The sequence below is a fragment of the Nerophis lumbriciformis genome, linkage group LG32, assembly GCF_033978685.3.
Source record: "Nerophis lumbriciformis linkage group LG32, RoL_Nlum_v2.1, whole genome shotgun sequence".
In the NCBI taxonomy this organism is placed as follows: Eukaryota; Metazoa; Chordata; class Actinopteri; order Syngnathiformes; family Syngnathidae; genus Nerophis; species Nerophis lumbriciformis.
The window spans coordinates 21967028-21991820 of NC_084579.2; the positions used below are offsets into that span (position 1 = coordinate 21967028).

At 42.0% G+C, this 24793-nt stretch overlaps 1 protein-coding gene across 1 annotated transcript in view; it reads left to right on the forward strand.

The window, feature by feature from the left end:
• The window catches only part of LOC133574647 (chondroitin sulfate N-acetylgalactosaminyltransferase 1-like), a 90862-nt gene that overhangs the window by 17070 nt on the left and 48999 nt on the right, over window positions 1–24793 (forward strand). The window contains exon 2 of the mRNA XM_061926849.1: window positions 18735–19915. Coding sequence (XP_061782833.1) covers window positions 19144–19915 — 772 coding nt within the window. The 5' untranslated portion in view covers window positions 18735–19143. The remainder of the gene's footprint in view (window positions 1–18734; window positions 19916–24793) is intronic.

Genomic DNA, 24793 nt, shown 5'->3' on the forward strand with positions numbered 1-24793 from the left:
TGGTTTTGACGGATTGAGCTGCAAGAGGTTCCTGTGGCACCTAACAACTCAGATATGGTAACACTAGCGAGCAGTAAAGAATATGAAGTGATTTGTGGTCCACAACATGTTTTGCTTTATTCATTATTGACGTGTTTCTTGCTACTTTATGTTGTATGTTTTTTTTACATGAGATTTCCAATTTATTTTATCATCTGTTATTACAAAGATTTGTTTTCTTTTACCTTTGCAATATCTACTCAGTCTATTTGTATTTGTGTTTGACTTTCTCTTCTACTGTTACCAAATAGCATTATTTTAGTTTTGCTGAGATTCAAAGATAGTCTGTTTTTGTCAAATCATCTTTTTAATGTGTTCATTTCTTCCGTTGTTATTTGTATTATCTTCTGTGTGTTCTCTCCGTTGTATCATCTGCAAATAATACTAACTTTAGGTCCTTTGTAACTTTACAAATGTCATTTATATTGAGATTGAACAATTTTGGTCCAAGTATTGGGTTGAGAATTGTGGAAGTAGTAACACTTTTTAATAGAGAATAGATGTTTTACGGAAAAGTGGGAAATCCGGGGAAATCTGCAATTTTTCCGACATAAAAAAGAGATAACCTGATTGTGAATAAGCGAAATATGTAGATAGTGGAAGGGTTGGAATTAAAGATGTCCGATAATATCGGCAGGCCGATATTATCGGCCGATAAATGCGTTAAAATGTAATATCGGAAATTATCGGTATCGTTTTTTTTATTTTGGGTATCGTTTATTTTTTATTAATTTTATTAAATCAACATAAAAAACATAAAATACACTTACAATTAGTGCACCAACCCCAAAAAACCTTCCTCACCCATTTACACTCATTCACACTCATTCACACAAAAGGGTTGTTTCTTTCTGTTATTAATATTCTGTTTCCTACATTATATATCAATATGTATCAATACAGTCTGCAAGGGATACAGTCCATAAGCACACATGATTGTGCATGCTGCTGGTCCACTAATAGTACTAACCTTTAACAGTTAATATTACTAATTTTCATTAATTACTAGTTTCAATGTAACTGTTTTTATATTGTTTTACTTTCTTTTTTATTCAAGAAAATGTTTTTAATTTATTTATCTTATTTTATTTTATAATTTTTTTTAAAAAGTACCTTATCTTCACCGTACCTGGTTGTCGGAATTAGGCATAATAATGTGTTGATTCCACGACTGTATATATCGGTTGATATCGGTATCGGTAATTAAAGAGTTGGACAATATCGGAATATCGTATATCGGCAAAAAGCCATTATCGGACATCCCTAGTTTGAATCAGTAGAGAAAATGTGGGAAATCACACTTACTATGTGAATGCTGAAAAATAGGTGTTATTAAAAAAAAAAGCCAAAGAAAAAGCAGGAGGTATTTTTCTGATGCTCTCGAGAATGATAGCGATACATGACAGTCCATCTGGAGTAAATGCTGCAATCAAAAAAAGCAGAAAAACACAAAAAGCATCTGGAAATAACCTCATTAGCTCACTCACTTGAGGCCTTGAACTCGGAATTCTGAGTGACTTTATTTTTCCCGTAGTTTGAAATGTATTTTTTTATTGAACTCCTCACTGTCCTTACCTGTCCTGTACTTTTATTTCATTGAAAAAAGAAGCAATCAGCCTTCTCCTTCTTTCCTTTCCTCTTTTGAGTATGTAGTTTATCTATTTTTGCTTGGCGGTATGACTCATTCCTACTTTGACAATGACATAGTCAAAGCTCTGCTATCACCTCTTTATCTTCTCCTATCCTTGTCCTCGCAGGCATTCTTCATGTTCACAGTGAGCTTGTGGGAGGGCAGGTTTAGACAGTTCACATGCGCGTAATCACTCAAGAATCCTCGACCTGTGACATGTAAGCGACGCACGGAGGTGGCACTGCAGGAAGTTCAAACATGAGGGACGGGGTGTCAGTGAATGAAATAGTGGGTGCCTGCATGGGGGAGGAGAGAGTGTACCCATGCATTCCACAGTAAAATGTTACAGTATAGTGTTTTATGGCAGTGTTTTTCAACCTTTTTTTAAGCCAAGGCACATTTTTTGCGGTGAAAAAATCCGGAGGCACACCACCAGCAGAAATCATTAAAAAACTAAACTCAGTTGACAGTAAAAAGTCGTTGTCGCAATTGTTGGATATGACTTTAAACCATAACAAACCATGCATCAATATAGCTCTTGTCTCAAAGTAGGTGTACTGACACAACCTGTCACATCACGCCGTGACTTATTTTGAGTTTTTTGCTGTTTTCCTGTTTGTAGTGTTTTAGTTCTTGTCTTGCGCTCCTATTTTGGTGGCCTTTTCTCTTTTTTTGGTATTTTCATTTGAGCGATATTTCCCGCATCTACGTTGTTTTAGCAATCAAGAATATTTCAGTTGTTTTTATCCTTTTTTGTGGAGACATTGTTGATTGTAATGTCATGTTCGGATGTACATTGTGGACACCGTCTTTGCTCCACAGTAAAAGTCTTTGCTGTCGTCCAGCATTCTGTTTTTGTTTACTTTGTAGCCAGTAGCCAAAGTATTAAAATAAGGTTTGGCCAATACTGCCCATGTAAATGTATAATATTGCCCAAAACTAATGTAAATTATCCACACAACAGAATAATAGGCGTGTAACAAGTGTAGCTAGAACCATGAAACCATAGAAAGTAACCAGATATTTACAGTAAATCAACAATTAGATTAAAAATAACGGACCATCTGATTGTTGGGGTCCGCTCTCTGTATGATCAGTGTCAGAGCTTGACACGTTTCCTGTGAGGGTTGGACTGCCCATTGTCACCAATTCTGTTTATAACTTTTGTGGACAGTTTCTAGGCGCAGTCAGGACGTTGAGGGGATCCGGTTTGGTGGCTGTAGGATGTTATTTTTACTTTTTGCAGATTATGTGGTCCTGATGGCTTCACCTGGCCAGGATCTTCAGCTTTCACTAGCTCGATTCGCAGCTGAATGTTAAGCGACTGAGAGGGAAATCAGCGCCTCCGGGTTGGGGAGGCGATCTTGCCCCAAGTACCTCGGAGTCTTGTTCACGAGTGAGGGAAGGGTGGATCGGTGCCGCATCTGCACTAATGCGAACCCTGTATCGATCCGTCGTGGTGAAGAAGGAGCTGAGCCGGAAGGCAAAGCTCTCAATTTACCATTCGATCTATGTTCCCATCCTCACCGATAGTCATGAGCTTTGGGTTATGGCCGAAAGGGCAAAATCCCGGGTACTAGTGACCGAAATGTGTTTCCTCGTTGTGTGGCGGGGCTCTCCCTGAGAGATAGGATGAGAAGATCTGTCACTCGGAGGAGCTCAAAGTAAAGCTGCTGCTCCTCCACATCGAGAGGAGCCAGATGAGGTGGTTTGGGCATCTGGTCAGAATTCCCTAAACGCCTCCCCACGGAGGTGTTTAGGGCAGGTCCGACCAGTATAGGAAGACCAGGGGAAAATCTAGGACACAATGGGGAGACTATACCTGCCGGCTGGCTTGGGAACACCTTGGGATCCCCCGGGAGGAGCTGGATGAAGTGGCTGGGGAGAGGGAAGTCTGGGCTTCTCTGCGAACCGACCTCGAATAAGCGGAACAAGATGAATGGATGGACGGATTAATAATATTTTTGAGAAAATATTACAACCAGAAAATGACATAATATGTTACGGCAGCACGGGGGGTTAGTGCATGTGCCTCACAATACAAAGGTCCTGAGTAGTCCTGAGTTCAATCCCGGGCTCGGGATCTTTCTGTGTGGAGTTTGCATGTTCTCCCCGTGACTGCGTGGGTTCCTTCCGGGTGCTCCGGCTTCCTCCCACCTCCAAAGACATGCACCTGGGGATAGGTTGATTGGCAACACTAAAATTGGCCGTAGTGTGTGAATGTGACACACGAATGTTGTCTGTCTATCTGTGTTGGCCCTGTGATGAGGTGGCGACTTGTCCAGGGTGTACACCGCCTGCAGCTGAGATAGGCTCCAGCACCCCCCGTGACCCCAAAAGGGACAATCGGTAGAAAATGGATGGGTGGATGGATGTTATGGCATATGTCAGCAGCCAAATTAGGAGCTTTTGTAACCCGTTTTGAAATGGTTAAACTTTATTTAATACCAAACAATGTATCGTTATCGAAGGAGGCTACAGTATGTTTCACAATATACATTTTAGGCCATCCCTAAACATATTGCATTTTAACAGAAAGAACATGAAAAATTCCCTTACATTTTGCTGCAAATCCAAATAAAAGCGCAGTTTTTTTCCAATTCGGTCTGCTTGCGTCGGGGCCAAATGGAGCACTTACCGACAAGAACCAGCAGATGAAGCTGTAGTAAAAAAAAGGTTTGCTGTATGTGTGAGTTTACACTTACTGTGTGTTTGATTAGTGCCACCTACAGGACTGGAGTGGCTAGTAAAAAAATAAAAATAAATTAAGGTTTGTTTTGGCCTTATCCGTTTTGTGCCATCCTTCTTAAAGTGTTTCCGACAGAGCTGCACTCGGTCTGTATTATAATAATTCGTTAATAAGCATTTAAAATAGTGAACAAGTGTATAATAACATGAACAAAGGCAGCAAATATACTTGCATAAAATAAAAACTCTAGTCTTAAATCAGCATATGCCATAATCACATAAGCTTCATATTGTGCCACACATTTTCAATGGAAGACAGGTCTGGACTACAGGCAGGCCAGTCTAGTACCCGCACTCTTTTACTACGAAGCCACACTGTTGTAAGACGTGGCTTGGCATTGTCTTGCTGAAATAAGCACGATAATGTTGCTTGGATGGCAACATATGTTGCTCCAAAACCTGTAAGTACCTTTCAGCATTAATGGTGCCTTCACAGATGTGTAAGTTACCCATGCCTCGGGCACTAATACACCCCCATACCATCACAGATGCTGACTTTTGAATTTTGCGCCTATAACAATCCGGATGGTTATTTTCCTCTTTGGTCTGGAGGACACGGCGTCCACAGTTTCCAAAACAATTTGAAATGTGTACTTGTCAGACCACAGGACAGTTTTACACTTTGCATCAGTCCATCTTAGATGAGCTCGAGCCCAGCGAAGCCGGCAGCGTTTCTGGGTGTTGTTGATAAATGGCTTTCGCTTTGCATAGTAAAGTTTTAACTTGCACTTACAGATGTAGCGACAAACTGTACTGACAGTGGTGTTCTGAAGTGTTCCTGAGCCCGTGTGGGGATATCCTTTAGACACTGATTTAGCTTTTTGATCTGCCTCACAATACGAAGGTCCTGAGTAGTCTTGGGTTCAATCCCGGGCTCGGGATCTTTCTGTGTGGAGTTTACATGTTCTCCCCGTGACTGCGTGGGTTCCCTCCGGGTACTCCGGCTTCCTCCCACTTCCAAAGACATGCACCTAGGGATAAGTTGATTAGCAACACTAAATTGGCCCTAGTGTGTGGATGTGAGTGTGAATGTTGTCTGTCTATCTGTGTTGGCCCTGCGATGAGGTGGCGACTTGTCCAGGGTGTACCCCGCCTTCCGCCCGATTGTAGCTGAGATAGGCTCCAGCGCCCCCGCGACCCAAAGGGAATAAGCGGTAGAAAATGGATGGATGGATGCAGTACCGCCTGAGGGATCGAAAGTCACGGGCATGCCGCTTACGTGCAGTGATTTCTCCAGATTCTCTGAACCTTTTGATGATATTACGGAACGTAGATGGTGAAATCCCTAAATTCCTTGCAATGGCTCATTGAGAAATGTTGTTCTTAAACTGTTTGACAATTTGCTCACACATTTGTTCACAAAGTGGTGACCTTCGCCCCATCCTTGTTTGTGAATGACTGAGCATTTCATGGAAGCTGCTTTTATACCCAATCATGGCACCCACCTGTTCCCAATTAGCCTGTTCACCTGTGGGATGTTCCAAATAAGTGTTTGATGAGCATTCCTCAACTTTCTCAGTCTTTCTTGCCACTCGTGCCAGCTTTTTTTAAACATGTTGCAGGCATCAAATTTCAAATGAGGTAATATTTGCAAAAAATAACAGTTTACCAGTTCGAACGTTAAGTATCTTGTCTTTGCAGTCTATTCAATTGAATATAGGTTGAAAAAGGATTTGCAAATCATCGTATTCTGTTTTTATTAACGATTTACACAACGTGCCAACTTCACTGGTGTTGGGTTTTGTTGATGTGAATGAAAAGTGTGTGTATCTTGAATGCCTCATAAAGGGCCCAATTCAGACTTTAACCTCCTCCTAATTTACATAGTTTTAGCATTTGTTTGCCATTTGTATGTTCGGAATGTTCATATAACACAAAAACGCCACCTGTAAGGTTTTATTATGGCAACATTTTGGAAAGGATTCAGAACATTACAATTATTTAGTGAGAGAAGAATCAGAAGTGCTCTGTAACATTTGTGATGAGTAATGAGAGTCATTAGGTTGGCATTTAAAGACGGAACATGGTTAAACCTGCCGGACGCATTCGATTTCTTATGGCGGTGTGACCGCTTTCCCTCCCCCTCATACATCTTAGTCAGCTTTCAACCAAGCATAAATACTGTGCTTCATTGGTTGAATATTTCAGCTATTTTCAAAGCAAAAGACGCGCATAACGTCCGGAGGGCAGGAAGCTGCAGCAAGAGAGTGATTAGGGATGCTGCAAAGCAAAACATCTCTGCCGCCTAATCATTTTTCTTTGCCTCCCTCATAGTTTATTTCATCTGTGAGTGTCCAACCCGCTCAAAGTTTCCTCAATTTATGTCCTTGAGAGTGAAAAATGGGACCAGAGAAAACACTCTTATCCGTTAATTTGTCACCACGTACAAAAAAAAACATCATCTGTCTTGTGTGGTTGTAAACAATCTCCCGACGGTGTTTATGTGAGCATTTATTACATCCCGCCGAGAAAGGTTGGATTTATGGTTGTTTTTCCGCCGCATCCATACAGGTCACATTTTTATTTGAGACAAGTTTGCATTTTGTGTGTTTCAGGTAAACAAAATGTCCTCCAAATCCTCCTCGTGTCCATTTTTATTAGCTTGTTGATGAAAGGGAAACTTCACCACTAGGTACAGCTAATAGGCTCCCATTGTGTGTGTTTGTGTGTTCTTGTATTTCTACCCTTCTTGAGACATCAACAAGGAAAGGTACCTTCCATATGAGGACCGGTGAACAAGTTAGGACCAAAATCATGGTCCCAATAAGGAAAACCATTACATCTAATAGCGATTGTCTCATTTGCACCCCTGGTGGCAAAATCTATCAAAATTAGGGTGGTCCCAAAAAGAAGGGATTTTTCAAATTGGCTGTGTGTCGGTTTTAAAAGTGCTCCCCCTCTGGTCAACATATGAAATAACAAGTGTGTGTAAGAAATTTAAATGCACCCCCCTTGGCCAAAATGTATTCAAAAAAATAAAATAAATATGTGCTGTGTATAGAGACATATTGTAATAACTTGAAGTAAATAATGAAGATTAAAAACCAATTACAAAAAAAAAAATCAAAAAAATTAACTAAAAGCAGTCTTTTTCTCATAATGTGTAGACTTTTTTTCTTATAACATTGGGAACAATTTCTCATATTCTTTCTGTTTCTGTAATATTGCAATATTTTCTCGTACAAATTATTACTTTTTTTAATGTAAAATTATTACTTTTTAATGCAAAATGGTGACATTTGTCATATAAAATTCTGACTTTTATCACAATATTGCCAATTTTATTGTTGTTCTTATAAAATAGTGACATTTTTTGAGTAAAATTATGAGTTTTGTCATAATTTTGCCAAGTAAAATTACGATTACTATTATGATATGGCCAACATGTTAAAGTTGTCTTATAAAATTGTGACTTTTGTCAAGTAAAATTGCGACTCTTTTCATAAAATTGCCAACATTTTAAACTTTTCTTGTAAAATTGCGACTGTTATTGAGTAAAATTCCAACTTTTATCATAATATTGCACAAATGTTCAGTTTTTCTTGAAAAATGTTGACTTGCGTTGCGTAAAATTACGACTTTTATTATAATACTGCCAAAATCCTAAGTTTTTCTTGTGAAATTGTGACCTTTTTCTTGTAAAGTTCCAACTAATTTTTCACAACAAGTTTTTTTATATTTGCATAGTATGTATATATTATCAATGCTGTAAATAAAAATCCTTATATATCTAGAAAGGGTGGTCCTAAAGAGGTCGGCATTATTCGGAGGTCTCAAGTAGGTTACAAATACAAGCATGTGTGTGTGTGCCTGTGCGTGTGTGTGTGTGTGTGTGTGTGTGTGTGTGTGTGTGTGTGTGTGCGTGTGTGTGTGTGTGTGTCAGCCATGCCTCTCCCTATGAGCTATCCTGTAACCTGGGCTGAATCAATTCATTTATTCCCCATAAGAGTGCCACGTTTTGCCTTGAAATCTGCACAGAAACGAATGCCTTTTTTTTATTAGATCTTACTATTTTAATAATACTTTAATCAATGGTGTAAAATGAAAAAGACAATAACTCTCTTAGCGTCTTAAACCTGTGTCCTGCTGTCACATATATTGCCGCTCGTAGTTTTGTTGCAGGAAACTATAAAATCAAAGAATGGCGTCATGATATTTGGACCATGTGGCGCTCAGACTAATGAGGGCTGCTTGTAAAACAAAAAGAGTGACTAAGCGCCTTTTGATTATCCATTGATGTACAAGCTAATAGCTAATAGCCCAGACTTCCCTCTCCCCAGCCACTTCGTCCAGCTCTTCCCGGGGGATCCCGAGGCGTTCCCAGGCCAGCCGGGAGACATAGTCTTCCCAACGTGTCCTGGGTCTTCCCCGTGGCCTCCTACCAGTCGGACGTGCCCTAAACACCTCCCTAGGGAGGCGTTCGGGTGGCATCCTGACCAGATGCCCAAACCACCTCACCTGGCTCCTCTCGATGTGGAGGAGCAGCGGCTTTACTTTGAGCTCCTCCTGGATGGCAGAGCTTCTCACCCTATCTCTCAGGGAGAGCCCCGCCACCCGGCGAAGGAAACTCATTTCGGCCGCTTGTACCCGTGATCTTGTCCTTTCAGTCAAAACCCAAAGCTCATGACCATAGGTGAGGATGGGAACGTAGATCGACCGGTAAATTGAGAGCTTTGCCTTCCGGCTCAGCTCCTTCTTCACCACAATGGAAAGCCCAAATCAGGGTTCGTACAATCATGAAAAAGTCATAGAATTTTGAAATGCAATTTCCGGGCCCTGGAAAAGTTATAGAAAATAATATTTTTTCAGAAGTTTTGGAAAAGTCATGGAAATACATTCACAGTTTCATTAATCTAAACAAAATAAATGTGTCATAATGAAATGTAAATTGCTCGGGTGGTGTAAAAAAATGTTTCCAGTGAGGCTCAGTCAGGGTTACCCTTTGTCACCGATTCGGTTTATAAATTCTGGATCGGTCCGCAGCTAAGTGTGAAGCGACTGGGATGAGAATCAGCACCTTTAAGTCCAAGTCCGTTAAAGAGTGGCGTGCCATCTCCGGGTTGAACAAGATCCTGCCCAAAGTGGAAGAGTTCAACTACCTTGGGGTCTTGTTCGCAAGTGAGGGATGAGTGGATCAAGAGATCGACAGGCGGATTGGTGCGGCTTCGGCAGTGATGCGGACTCTGCATCAGTCCGTTGTGGTGAAGATTGAGCCGAGCCGGAAGGCAAAACTTTCAATTTACCGGTCAATCTATGTTTCCTATTCTCACCTATGGTCATGAGCTTCGGGTTATAACCGAAAGGACAAGATCGCTGGCACAAGTGGCCAGAATAAGTTTCTTCTGTAAAGTGGCAGGGCTCTCCCTTAGAGATAGGGTGAAAAGCTCTGTCATTCGTGAGGAGCTCAAGGTAAAGCCACTGCTCCTCCACATCAAGAGGAGCCAGATGAGGTGGCTCGAGCATCAGGTTAGGATGCCCCTCCGAGGCCTCCCGGAAGAGGTGTTCAGGGCATGTAAGATTTAACGCCTTTTTCACCAGCATAGCCGCAACTCTTGTCAACAAGCTGTCCCACCACTCTGGTCGCTTTGGTGTAGAACACATTAACGCCTTCTACAGAAAGCTAGGAGTATCCAACAATGATTTCAAATTAGAAATGGTCACAGCTGATGAGGTGCTTAAAAAATTGAGCGCGCTCCACCCAAACAAGGCCACCGGCCTTAACAATATCCCCTCCAGATTCCTCAGGGACTCTGCCTCCATCATTGCCCTAATCATCACGCACATAATAAACCTCTCAATTTCACAAGGCCAAGTACCAAAAGATTTTAAGATAGCAAGAGTAACTCCCCTCTTTAAAAAAGGAAGCAAATTGGAACCTGGCAACTACCGACCTGTTTCTATTCTCAGTTCCATTTCGATAGTAATGGAAAAAATGGTTTATGAACAGGTCGATGGTTACCTTGCCACCAATAAACTCATGTACAAATTCCAATCCGGCTTCAGAACTAACCACTCCACTGACACATGCCTTCTCTATCTGACCGACCACATCAAACATGAGGTGGACGCGGGCAAATACTGCGGCATGGTCATGCTGGATCTTCAGAAGGCCTTTGACACCGTTGACCACGCTATACTGTTGGATAAGCTCAGAGCAATCGGATTTGACAAAACCTCATCGAGCTGGATGGGTTAATTTTACTTGGAGGGGAGGGAACAGGTGGTAGAGGTGAACGGCACCGTGCCCCCGCCTCCTCTCGGTGAGCTGTGGAGTCCCCCAAGGCAGTATATTGGGGCTTTTACTCTTCCTAGTATACATAAACGACTTGTCATCAGCATGCGACTGTAAATTATTCTTGTTTGCGGATGACTCGGCCCTGCTGGTATCAGACAAGGACAAGTCACAGGTGGAGAAAATCCTCAGTGCTGAACTCTGTAGAACTTGCACCTGGCTTGCTGACAACAAGCTATCCATACACTTGGGTAAAACAGAATCCATCCTGTTTGGGTCCCACATCAACCTTAAGAAAGTCAATGACTTCACTATAAAAGTGGGTGACATTGTTATCACCAGGAAAGATGATGTCACCTACCTAGGTTCCATTCTAGAGGCTATTCTTTCCTGTGATAAAATGGCAACCAAGGTAATCAAAAAGGTCAACCAACGAACGAGATTTCTCAATAGAATCTCCTCTCTGGTCAACAAAAGCACCATGAAGATTCTGGCGGGAACTCTCGTTCAACCCTTTTTCGATTACGCATGCACCTCCTGGTACCCTAGCACCTCCAAAACCCTCAAATCTAAACTCCAAACATCCCAGAACAAGCTAGTCAGATTACTTCTAGACCTCCACCCCAGATCCCACCTCACTCCTACCCACTTCTCCAAAGTGGGCTGGCTCAGGGTGGAGGACAGAGTAAAACAACTTGCACTGAGCCTAGTCTATAAAATCCGCTACACCTCCCTGATACCGAAGTACATGTCAAACTACTTCCTTAACGTAAATGACCGCCATAACCACAACACCAGGGGGAGCTCTACTAACCACGTTAAACCCAGATTCCGATCTAACAAAGGTCGTAACTCATTCTCTTTCTATGCCACATCAATGTGGAATGCACTCCCAACAGGTATAAAAGAAAGGGCATCTCTATCCTCCTTCAAAACCGCAATAAAAGTACACCTCCAGGCAACTTCAACCCTAAACTAACAACTTCCCCGGATTGTTGTTAATAATCAAATGTAAACAATCAAATGCAGATATTTTTCTTATGCCTTCCGATCTCTCTCTCTCTCTCTCTCTATGTCCACTACTTGCTGTACATATCCTACCAAGGCAGACCTACACTGTTTCAATATCTATTTCTCTGTTCTCAATTGTTGATGACTGATGATAACAACCAAACCTAACCCTAATAACCTAATAATTCAATGTATACACCCTGATGATTATCTTGTGTGATGACTGTATTATGATGATAGTATATATGATAGTATATATCTGTATCATGACTTAAACAAGTTGAAAAACTTATTCGGGTGTTACCATTTAGTGGTCAATTGTACGGAATATGTACTTCACTGTGCAACCTACTAATAAAAGTCTCCATCAATCAATCAAATAGTAGGTCAAGGGACGACCCAGGGCACGTTGGAAAGACTATGTCTCCCAACTGGCCTGCGAGTGCCTTGTGATTCCCCGGCAGGAGCTGGACAAAGTAGCTGGGGAGAGGGAAGTATGGGCTTCTCAGCTTAGGTTGCTGCCCCTGCAGCACTATCAGATAAGCGGAAGAAGATGTATGAATGGATAAAAGATGTATTCAGTCTAATCTGTGTGGGCATGTGCCACGCCAGCGCCTAAGGTGATGATGGTGTAAAAATGTTCTTTAGACTTTAGACGTTTCTGTAAAAAAATTAAGTCCTTAAAGCTGAGACACTGGGCACTAAAACGTGTGAATTCATTCTACTGATTGAAGTCATCAGAGGACACGAGCCGTCTTTTCGCCGTCATGTACCTAGAAAGCTCGATTGCTGCAAAATGTACATCCAGTGAGAACAAGTGTGCCTATGTCTATGCTTTTGGGCTTGCTTTGCACTTTAAAAAAACTATTACTGTTATTAGTGTCCCAACAAACGGCATATGTAGTGCTGTTTTTTCAGTAGACCCATAATAAATTCATAAAAGAACCAAACTTTATGAATGTTTTTTGTGACAAACAAGTATGTGCTCCAATCACTCAATCCCAAAAAAATAAGAGTTGTAGAAATTATTGGAAATTCAAGACAGTCATGACATTATGTTCTTTACAAGTGTATGTAAACTTTTGGTGAACAAATGGAGGCGTAGGCTTTTGTCAAACAGCACTACATATGTCGTTTGTTGGGACACTAATAACAGTAATACTTTTTTAAAGTGACATTATGTTCTTCACAAGTGCATGTAAACTTTTGACCACGACTGTATACTTGAGGCTGTGGGACAGAGCAGAAGTTAACTAACTAAAATATGAGAGGATGTATCTAAGTTTTTTGTTTTAGAGAGGCACCATACATTTAAGTTGTAAACCTGATTCCACTTTTTTAATGAGATGGTTTTCACTGGTCCCATTGAGACAAAATAATTTCTTAAAGAACCCTTCCAAATAGTATCAGCTCCTCTTTGTAGTAGTTGCTAGCGTTAGCTATAACATATTCTGTGCCTTAGCTAGTGTTGTACTCTTCTTGGATACATTTTGCAAAAAGTAAATATGGATAACTCATTCTCATTCTGCCTCTAACCTACCGCTGCTCAAACATCTCCCAGGTCGTCAGCGTAGGTCCGGCTGGAGAGGCGCCTCATCTCGCCCTCCAACTCAACCGTCAGTCGGAGCACAGTCCAGTATTCACTCCCTCAATAGACTAATCCTTTCACTAGTGCCACGGCTTCAGGCAGGGCTGTCAAAGAGACGACTGTGTAGGGAGTGCGATACACAGAGATACATTTACAGAGACATAGAGTAACTCAAATAGACCCCCTTCCTTCCAAAAAAACCCCCATATATTCTCACTTGTGACAGACTTTAGCACATTGCAATGCACTTCAGTGCCTCTGTCCATCTTTGATTAATGTCTACATGGGTGTTGTGATCACATGATTCCACATTATTTACATGATTGTTTTTTTGCTTTTTAAAAATAAAATGTATGGAGCCCAATGATTTTTATTTTAAAGTTGTTAGTTTGTCAATTAGTTAGTTAGTTAGCAAAATAAATCAAAACGTTATGGGCTATTTTTTATGAAACTTTCAGAAAACGTCTGAAATGGAATAAGGAACAACTGAGTAGATTTTGGGCCTGATCTGGATCATCTCCACTACGCTACCTTACATTTACACTTCTCTGTGTGTGTTTGCATGCTAGCAGCCCCACAGAGACGAAGATGGAGGCATGTAAAATTTCTGAGAAAACGCGGAAATACACGTTTTTAAACATAAATTTTTGCGTCAAAATATCACTTCCGTGTTTTTTTTTAAATGAAATATCAATAAAAGTACGATCCAAACAAAATATGTTGAACGCTCGCCTCCGCCGCAGGTACTCGCTGTTCCTCTTGCCTAAACGCCGCCTTGAGTTGTACGACGGGGAGATGATCAGATGCACTGAAACAAGCTCGCTTGTTAGCTATCCATCTAACGCGGTTGGGAGAGTGGCCGTGCCAGCACCCTAAGGGTTCCTGGTTCAATCCCCAGCTTTCAGCAACCTAGTCATGTCCGTTGCTAAAGCAAGACACTTCACCCTTGCGCCTGATGGGTCGTGGTTAGCGCCTTGCATGGCAGTTCTCTCTCGCCATCAGTGTGTGAATGTGTGTGTGGATGTGGAAATAGTGTCAAAGCGCTTTGAGTACCTTGAAGGTAGAAAAGCGCTATACAAGTATAACCCATTTACCATTTACTTGTTGTCGCCTTTGTTCGCTGTCAAAGCCACAACGTTGACGTCTGTCCACTTTGCTGCTAATCATATTTCAAAGATTACAATCCGAACGAACACTGTTAGTTCCGAATCAGTTGTAGATCGAGAGTATTTATTAGTAGCCAGCGAAAGCGTATATTTTTGATGTGACGAATTGTAAACATCTGCGATGAAGTGGCGACTTGTCCAGGGTGTACTCCGCCTTCCGCCCGAATGCAGCTGAGATAGGCTCCAGCACCCCCGCGACCCCGAACGGGTCAAGCGGTAGAAAATGAATGGATTGTAAACTGTCATGTCTGGATCATGTTTTGTTTAAGTTATGTTCTGTTTGGGTTTTGGACTCTTTTTAGTTCCTGCCTTTTCACTTCCTTGTCTTGTTTCCATGGTTACCCATTAGTTTCACCTGTTCCACGTTTGGCGTCACGCACCTGTCTCACACTTTGCACTCGCACACCTGTCACTAATCATGTCACTACTATTTAAGCCTGTCTGTTTCTGTTATTCGTCCTGGTGACATTATCCTTTCTCACTCTGTTTACCTCTGCGTACTTCATGCCATGTCAAGTAAGTTTTTTCTATTCATGCCACAGTTAGCGACTTTTGTTCATGTCCATAGTTTTTTGCCCACGTGCAAGTTTTTTTTGTTTAATTAGTCAAGTTTGTACTTCCTCCTTGAGCGCGCTTTTTGTTCCTTTGTTAGTGTAAAATAAAATATGTCTTTACCTTCACGCCATGCCACATCCAGCATTACTTGCATCTCGGGAAAACAATCACACCATAGTCCACGTCCTGACAGGTCTGTCAGGACGTGGACTATGGTCCTGACAAGGAAGTGAAAAGGCAGGAACTAAAAAGAGTCCAAAACCCAAACAGGACATAACTTAAACAAAACATGATCCAGACATGACATAAACATAGTTCACAAGTACAACACCAGTGGGTATATTACCCTAGGGCGCGGGGCTACAGCTTCAAGCTGCCAAATGGGAAACCTTTTTCTGAGTTCTTTGCATCCATGTTATCGAACTCTACAAAACATTTTCAATGATAGTAATGTTAGTATATTATCTGCTAAAAACCTACACTGAAAATTATTTGGCACTTTTTAAATGTTATGCTTACATACCTAAAGACTGACAAGAGCACGGGTTCCCAAACTTTTTGACCCGGGGGCCGCATTGGGTTAAAAAAATGTGCCCAGGGGCCGGGCTATATATATATTACAGTTGTGGTCAAAAGTTTACATACACTTGTGAATGACATAGCATGGCTGTCTTGAGTTTCCAATCATTTCTACAACTCTTATTTTTTTGTGATAGAGTGATTGGAGCACACACACACTTGTTGGTCACAAAACACATTCATGAAGTTTGGTTCTTTTATGAATTTATTATAGGTCTACTGAAAATGTGAGCAAATCTGCTGGGTCAAAAGTATACATACAGAAATGTTAATATTTGGTTACATGTCCCTTGGCATGTTTTACTGCAATAAGGCGCTTTTGGTAGCCATCCACAAGCTTCTTCCAAGCTTCTGGTTGACTTTTGACCACTCCTCTTGACAAAATTAGTGCAGTTCAGCTAAATTTGTTGGTTTTCTGACATGGACTTGTTTCTTCAGCATTGTCCACACGTTTAAGTCAGGACTTTTGGAAGGCCAATCCAAAACCGTAATTCTAGCTTGATTTAGCCATTCCTTTACCACTTTTGACGTGTGTTTGGGGTCATTGTCCTGTTGGAACACCCAACCGCGCCCAAGACCCAACTTCCGGGCTGATGATTTTAGGTTGTCCTGAAGAATTTGGAGGTAATCCTCCTTTTTCATCCTCCCATTTACTCTCTGTAAAGCACCAGTTCCATTGGCAGCAAAACAGGCCCAGAGCACAATACTACCACCACCATGCTTGACGGTAGGCTTGGTGTTCCTGGGATTAAAGGTCTCACTTTTTCTCCTCCAAACATATTGCTGGGTATTGTGGCCAAACTCAATTTTTGTTTCATCTGACATCACATGGACAAAGAAAAAACCTTCTGAAAGAAAGTTATGTGGTCAAATTAAACAAAAATGTAGCTGTTTGGCCACAATACCCAGCAATATGTTTGGAGGAGAAAAGGTGAGGCCTTTAATCCTGGCCCTGGATCATACTTTACAATCCGGTTCATGGTGCTCACTGGTACCTGTCCAGCTCCTCCATGCTCCTGATGCCAACAGTTTTTGCTTGCTCTGGAGTTCCATTCAGCCTGATTAGTACTTAACAATTGCTTGTCCATGTGTGTCCCTTGTTTTTTCAGAATGCGTGCTTTTCTTGCAATGTCGAAGTTGCGTTTTGTGATGTGCTCGTTAATGAATACATTTGTTCCTTTAAGCTTCCTTCCCTGCTTCAACAGTGCCGACTTGTATTTTCTGTTTGTAAATCTCATGATAACGGCTGATGTATTTCCGTCACTTTTACGGGGCACAAGGTGGCAAGCCTCTATGTTGTTTAATTATGGGTCAATCCCATTTGAGTGGAGGAAGGCAGCCACCTGTTTCTCTGCCGATCTGTCATCCTGCTCACCGGGCGGTGACCGCCTTGTCAGTGGTCACCGCCCGGGTGTATGATCGGGGTTTAATGCGAAGCCCAGTCACAATTACATCGTTGATCTCCAGCTCCACCGGACGCCGGTCCTTCTCGGTGTTTGGGATCCTAAGAAACTTCACTTCTTCCAACAGTCCTAGGAGGCCTTTCTGCTGCTGTTTAACTGCAGACAGCTATCAGCCCAAAAACTCCATGGTGTTTTTAAGTTCCGCCTCCCTCTTCAGCTGACATTACCTTCTTCAGCGGCATGCTGCTGCTACGTAACACTACCAATCAGCTGTTAGCCTAGCCACCGAGTAGCTGACTTGTGAGCTTTGCGACTGGCGTTGCGCTTCAGTCCTTGTTCCAAAATCAGCGTCGTCAAAATTGATAAAAGTTTGCAAAAAATGATGCTGTATGTGTTGTTTTTGTGTTTTTGCTGTGTCATCGAGCTTGTTTTGCTGCGTGTTGTCAAGCTTCAAACAGGAAGTCTGTTTAAAAAGGTCACAATATGTATAACAAGTATTGTTGGCGGGTTTTAGGTGGTTATTTAGAGGGTTTTGTGGGTGAAATAGAGAGCCTCCATTGACTACATTATTAGCGGACTTTTGATGTATTTATTTATTTACAATTTAGAATGCATAAAACAAGAAAAACATATGTGCTCATGTCTTATATAAGGATTGTGAATGATAGACAGCACATCTGTCTCAAATGTTTGCGTATTTCCAGTAAGACTGATCTTATACTATGGTCAGAGTGCAGAACCTTACTACAGTGATGTCAGTCTACATAATTACCCAATACATTCGGAGCAGAATATTCAAAATAACTGACTGAATTTGTGCCATTTAGTGATATGTTTACATACTTTGCGGATTGTAAATACAATTGACTATGGTTTAATGGATGCAATGAAACACAATTAAGCATATTAAGTCAACTTGTGTTTCCAATCCACTGGTACTTTAATACGTTTAATTACAACAAGTCGCATATAAATAGATTTTTGATGCATCTCTATCATAAAACATGAAAATTTGATTTTACAGCATTGAAAGCGAGTCTTCTCCCTTCATAAAATTTCCCATGTATCTTCTTCCCTGGACAAACAACTCGCCACCTCATTACAGGGCCAACACAGATAGACAATCACTCACACTCACATTTACACACTCGGGTCAATTAAATGTTGCCAATCAACCTATCCCCAGGTGCATGTCTTAGCATGTCATTTTTCAAATTCAGTATTTTATGTCCTCAAGTACAGTACATGATTTTCAATTGAATTTGAGCGAGAACACAAAGCATTAGCGTGGGCACCACAGATGATTTTTAATGTTGATACTGGATAGGCATCTTATTCCAAACTAGGTCAAATTATTAATTTTTTTATGTCTTGCATTATCAATTTGTTCTTTATTTTTGCAGGGTCATCACTCAGACAGGAAGTGTGGGTGCAAAATACCCACCTACCCCTGTTTTAAAAATATGATATTGTCCACTAGCACCCATCCTGTATAAATGATGCAAATGCTCCCTTTTTAAAAGCTTTTAAAAGTTTTGTGAAGAGATGACCCACTTTTACTTTGTACCTGATATTTCTCTCTTCTCACTCATGTGGCAACATTTTTGTCCAGGATTAGAAGACTCAGAGGAATGCTTTAGTTTGGCGCCAAAACACTTTCCGAAACTAACATGTCAGAGTAGTGCCTGCTGATTTGATACGCTTTCAAATGAAATGACTAACACTGATATGCTACAGTAAAGGAAATGGTTGTGATAAAAGGGATATCACTTTTTCTCCACAGCTTGAAGAGACCACCTTGTGCATTGCAGCCGCATGCATCATCCCGGCCAAAGATCTCCAGACGTTCCCTGAATCATCTCCATGCAGGAAGAGGGTGTCATGAGGGGCTAGCTGTGGGAGCACATGAGTCACTTTGGAGGGATGGATGATGTAACGGCGTCTGGGTCACAGTCTTCCAGCAGACTATGGCGCTAAGTGGACCAACAGAGTGGAAAAAAAGTGCATTCTTGCTGCCTCTTTTATTGACTTTACCAAAGAACGCAACCAAGTCAACCGAGGGTGGTTTATAATGACCTCACACTGATAAGTGGCACGGCAATGGAACTTAATCGCATATGGACTCTTATCGCTGTGGCCGGAGTGTGTGAGGTTACTTGAGTTTTGTATTTCAATCCGAGAGGTGACTTTTGATGCAAGACGCAACCATGTTGCGGCGTGGACTACTCGCCTGGGTGTCCCGTGTAGGGGGAGTGCTCGTGCTCCTCTGCTGCTCCTTGTCGCTCCTCTATGCGATGACCTGCCGTCCCTTGCACTCAGATGACCCTCAGCGGAGTCACGCCTTACCCCACGCCAGCCCGAACCAGCTGGGAGGTACAAGGCCCGCGGTTGGAGCAGTAGTTGCAGGCACAGGACGAGTTGGCGCCGCGCAAAGCGGGGGATCCCCGGCGGTCCAGTCTTACCAAGCACTCCTGCAAGAACGCGAGGAGCAATACCGCCTCCATATCTCTTCCCTAAAGAAGCAGATTGCTCAGCTGAAAGAGGCTCTGCAGGAGCGCAGCCAGCAGATAAGAGGTGTTCAAGATAGTTTGAAAAGGGCCGCGGGGTCCCCAGAAGAGGGGCACGGTCTTCCAGGAGGCGGTCTTGTAGATGCTCAGGGGGCCAAAAGTCAGCAAACGGACCTCCAGGATTTTCTCAAGAGCCAGCTTTCCAAAGCCGAAGTGACGACAGGAGCCAGGTTTCCAAGCGAGTACTCGGCGGTCCCCTTTGAGAGCTTCACGCTGCAATGGGTCTACCAGCTGGAGATGGGGCTAAGTCGTGAGCCCAAGGAGAAGGCTGTGAGGAAGGACAAGAGAAACGAGCTGGGAGAGGTGCTGGAGACGGCTCTGCACAGCCTCAACGCTCCATTGGCCCAGCAGAACGGCAAAAGTAGCAAAGTCTATGTTCCGTCTGACTTCATTGAAGGTGAGAACGTTAATCAGACTGCGGTATTTTTAACTTCATTGCTGCATCAAAAAATAAAGATGTGTTGCCTTTTATTTATAAATACTTACAGGCTGTCGAGTGCATGCCAAAGCAACAGGTAACGCTGGGATTTGGTTGATAAATGCAATGCTAATTAGTAAACAAACACTTTACATGAGGACCAAACTGCACTGAAAAATATACTATGTTGACCCAATAGTATAAGATATTAAGGATAGACATAAGGCATAAAATCTATATCGCGATATATATTGTAGCCTCCTGCGATAACGATATACATCACAATATATTATTTGGCATATAAATGATAATAGAACAATTTCAAAACGTAATTTGGTGGCTGACCTATGCAATTTTTGATCACATTTTTAATCAGACAAAAACACAGCATGGGGTTGGAACTATATCAGCTAAATATTCAAATGATTTCCTATTTTAAATCCTTTGGTTTTTGCCTTTAAAGTCCTCCTGTGACCTAGGATTTATTTCCTGAGTTTGTAAACAAAACACAAAAGTCGAAAGATTTAGTTTAAATAAAAAATATCGACTTAACTACTAGTATCACCCATACACTGCTACAGTACTATACTACTTATTATCACTGTTTATTTTTTTGTATCGATCCTCCCACCTCTGTTTACAACTAACAGCTCTAGCATAGCTGTTAACGGTTAGCATATCTTCCTACAGTGTGTTAGTGTAGCATGACTAGCTATTCCTCATCTTCCAGTGATAAAGATACTTCTAAGAATTGTAGTTATTTGCCGCCATGGAGGCGAGGATTGCTGACTTAAAAGTGGCTTAGCACTGTGGTTGGACGTTAACCGCTAGTGAGAATTCTACATTGCGTTGAGAACACGTTCAGGATTTTTAGACTTTTCCTCTATATAAAGTCAAAAAAAAGTATCTCAAAGGTTATTAGGCAAGATGGTAAAACAGAGGAGTTGTGATGCTAATTTTAAGATATTGGTGATCAATGAAGCTGAGTTGTCAAACGATTGTCGAGTAACTATAGATTATGAACATATAATCAACCCCAGTTGTAATTGCAATGATTTCAAACATTGTGTTTAATTGGATTTCCAAAAACATATATGCACCTGGGGGATTGGCAACACTAAATTGGCCCTAGTGTGTGAATGTGAGTGTGAATGTTGTCTGTCTATCTGTGTTGGCCCTGCGATGAGGTGGCGACTTGTCCAGGGTGTACCCCGCCTTCCGCCCGAATGCAGCTGAGATAGGCTCCAGCACCCCCCGCGACCCCAAAAGGGACAAGCGGTAGAAAATGGATGGATGGATGTCTTGAGGGGTCTTCTTATATTTGTTTTATATCATTTTCAGGCTCTTCTTATATTCGGGTAAGTATGGCAGTTGGCAGTCTTTTTTTATTGACTGCCAGCGCCTTCACAAAAGTCCACAAAATATTTTCCTTAAAATCCCTTTTCATGGGACCAGGAAAGGCCCTATAGCTCCTTTTTTATTGCAATGTACCAGTTTTTTCACTGATGTTCAAAATATTATTTAAAGGGGAACATTATCACCAGACCTATGTAAGCGTCAATATATAACTTGATGTTGCAGAAAAAAGACCATATATTTTTTTAACCGATTTCCGAACTCTAAATGGGTGAATTTTGGCGAATGAAACGCCTTTCTAATATTCGCTCTCGGAGCGATGACGTCACAATGTGGCGTCACATCGGGAAGCAATCCGCCATTTTCTCAAACACCGAGTCAAATCAGCTCTGTTATTTTCCGTTTTTTCGACTGTTTTCCGTACCTTGGAGACATCATGCCTCGTCGGTGTGTTGTCGGAGGGTGTAACAACACGAACAGGGACGGATTCAAGTTGCACCAGTGGCCCAAAGATGCGAAAGTGGCAAGAAATTGGACGTTTGTTCCGCACACTTTACCGACGAAAGCTATGCTACGACAGAGATGGCAAGAATGTGTGGATATCCTGCGACACTTAAAGCAGATGCATTTCCAACGATAAAGTCAAAGAAATCTGCCGCCAGACCCCCATTGAATCTGCCGGAGTGTGTGAGCAATTCAGGGACAAAGGACCTCGGTAGCACGGCAAGAAATGGCGGCAGTTTGTTCCCGCAGACGAGCGAGCTAAACCCCCTATCGACCCTAGCTTCCCTGGCCTGCTGACATCAACTCCAAAACTGGACAGATCAGCTTTCAGGAAAAGACCGCGGATGAGGGTATGTCTACAGAATATATTAATTGATGAAAATTGGGCTGTCTGCACTCTCAAAGTGCATGTTGTTGCCAAATGTATTTCATATGCTGTAAACCTAGTTCATATTTGTTAGTTTCCTTTAATGCCAAAGAAACACATACCAATCGTTGGTTCGAAGGCGATCGCCGAATTCGTCCTCGCTTTCTCCCGTGTCGCTGGCTGTCGTGTCGTTTTCGTCGGTTTCGCTTGCATACGGTTCAAACCGATATGGCTCAATAGCTTCAGTTTCTTCTTCAATTTCGTTTTCGCTACCTGCCTCCACACTACAACCATCCGTTTCAATACATGCGTAATCTGTTGAATCGCTTAAGCCGCTGAAATCCGAGTCTGAATCCGAGCTAATGTCGCTATAGCTTGCTGTTCTTTCCGCCATGTTTGTTTGTGTTGGCTTCACTTTGTGACGTCACAGGAAAATGGATGGGTGGTTAAAATCAGGCACTTTGAAGCTTTTTTTAGGGATATTGCGTGATGGGTAAAATTGTGAAAAAAACTTCGAAAAATATAATAAGCCACTGGGAACTGATTTTTAATGGTTTTAACCATTCTGAAATTGTGATAATGTTCCCCTTTAAAACATGTTTGCATTTTTTGGTTTTAAAACATATATTTCCAAAAACTGATCTTGAAAAAGAGGGGTTGTCTTATAATCAGACTTGTCTTATATTTCGGTAATTACTGTATGTTTTGGATTTTTTTTTAACACGTTTTAGTGGGGCAGCACGGTGGAAGAGGGGTTAGTGCATCTGCCTCACAATACGAAGGTCCTGAGTATTCTGGGGTTCAATCCCGTGCTCGGGATCTTTCTGTGTGGAGTTTGCATGTTCTCCCCGTGACTGCGTGGGTTCCCTCCGGGTACTCCGGCTTCCTCCCACCTCCAAAGACATGCACCTGGGGATAGGTTGATTGGCAACACTAAATTGGCCCTAGTGTGTAAATGTGAGTGTGAATGTTGTCTGTCTATCTGTTGGCCCTGCGATGAGGTGGCGACTTTTCTAGGGTGTACCCCGCCTTCCGCCCGATTGTAGCTGAGATAGGGTCCAGCGCCCCCCGCGACCCCAAAGGGAATAAGCGGTAGAAAATGGATGGATGGATGGATGTTTTAATGGTTTTACACTTCATGGTTCAAGATACATATTTCCAAGCGATCTATCACATGCCTCGTTAATATGTGGCTACAAATCTGCTATGAATCACGTACAGTATGTACCAAAAAAAGACCAGATCGACCCCATCAATACGAAATACGGAGATTGAGGACATACACACGAGGGATCAATAGTCGGCATTTTGACATGTGTATCAGCCTTCTTTTTTTATTGTTGTCAGCCTTTTTTTTTGTTTTGTTTTTTATAACTACAACTGAAATACATCAGCAGATACAATATATTTGCATATGATAACAGTATTTAGTATGAAAAAAATGTGATAAGTAGAGAGTAAGTTAGTAGTAATAACCAGTGTTGCGCTGCCGTGCTAAATCAACCACAACATTATCCATCCATCCATCCATTTTCTACCGCCTGTCCCTTTCGGGGTCGCGGGGGGTGCTGGGGCCTATCTCAGCTGCATTCGGGCGATAGGCCGGGTACACCCTGGACAAGTCGCTCCCTCATCACAGGGCCAACACAGATAGACAGACAACATTCACACACTAGGGCCAATTTAGTGTTGCCAATCAACCTATCCCCAGGTGCATGTTTGTGAACATGCAAACTCCACACAGAAACACCCCGAGCCCGGGGATCGAACCCAGGACCTTCGTATTGTGAGGCACATGCACTAACCCCTTGCCCAACATGCTGCCACAACATTAGCGCCGCATAAAACACTATGTCGCACGTTTCCTAAAAAATAGCTTGGAAAAAACAACCTAAAGCCTTATCCAGCTGTTTACTGACGTGTACTATCCATGTTTAGTTAGATTTAAATTCAAATTGGTTATCGGCCTCCTTGCCTATGTAACGGAGTTAAAATACACCTTTGTTATTTATTATATTTTGTTTGTGAATTTTATCTCCAAATAGTTTTCTTTTCTGCTCGTCTATGAGAGGGCGGTTTGATGTCTTTTTGTCCCTCCTGAGCTCCAGTAGTCCTCCAGGGTTGTGTAGCCCCTCCCTTCTCCCCTCACAGAAAAGTTTCACATGGCTGAGGGCGTAAGCCAAAGAAAGACGGGTTACCGACATTGTCTGATTGTCACCCGCAGGTTGGAAAGAAAATAATAAAGCTGAGAACAGTGGAAAAAGTCTCATCATTGTGCCGACCCAGAACTGTTACACCTACTAATAATCAGAATTGGCCCTGAAAAAAACACATCAGATCTCTAATACACTCATGTGTATTAGAGATACACATGAGTATCTCTAATACACTCATGTGTATTAGCACAAAACAACACAAATAATGTTGTGCAGTCAAATCAAAGCCAAACTACTGTGGAAGTGCAGAGCAATAGATATACCGTATTTTCCGCACTATAAGGCGACACCGGATTATAAAGCATACCTTCAATGAATGGCCTATTTTAAAACTTTGTTCATATATAAGGCGCACCGCATTATAAGGCACACCGCATTATAAGGCGCATAGAATAGACGCTACAGTAGAGGCTG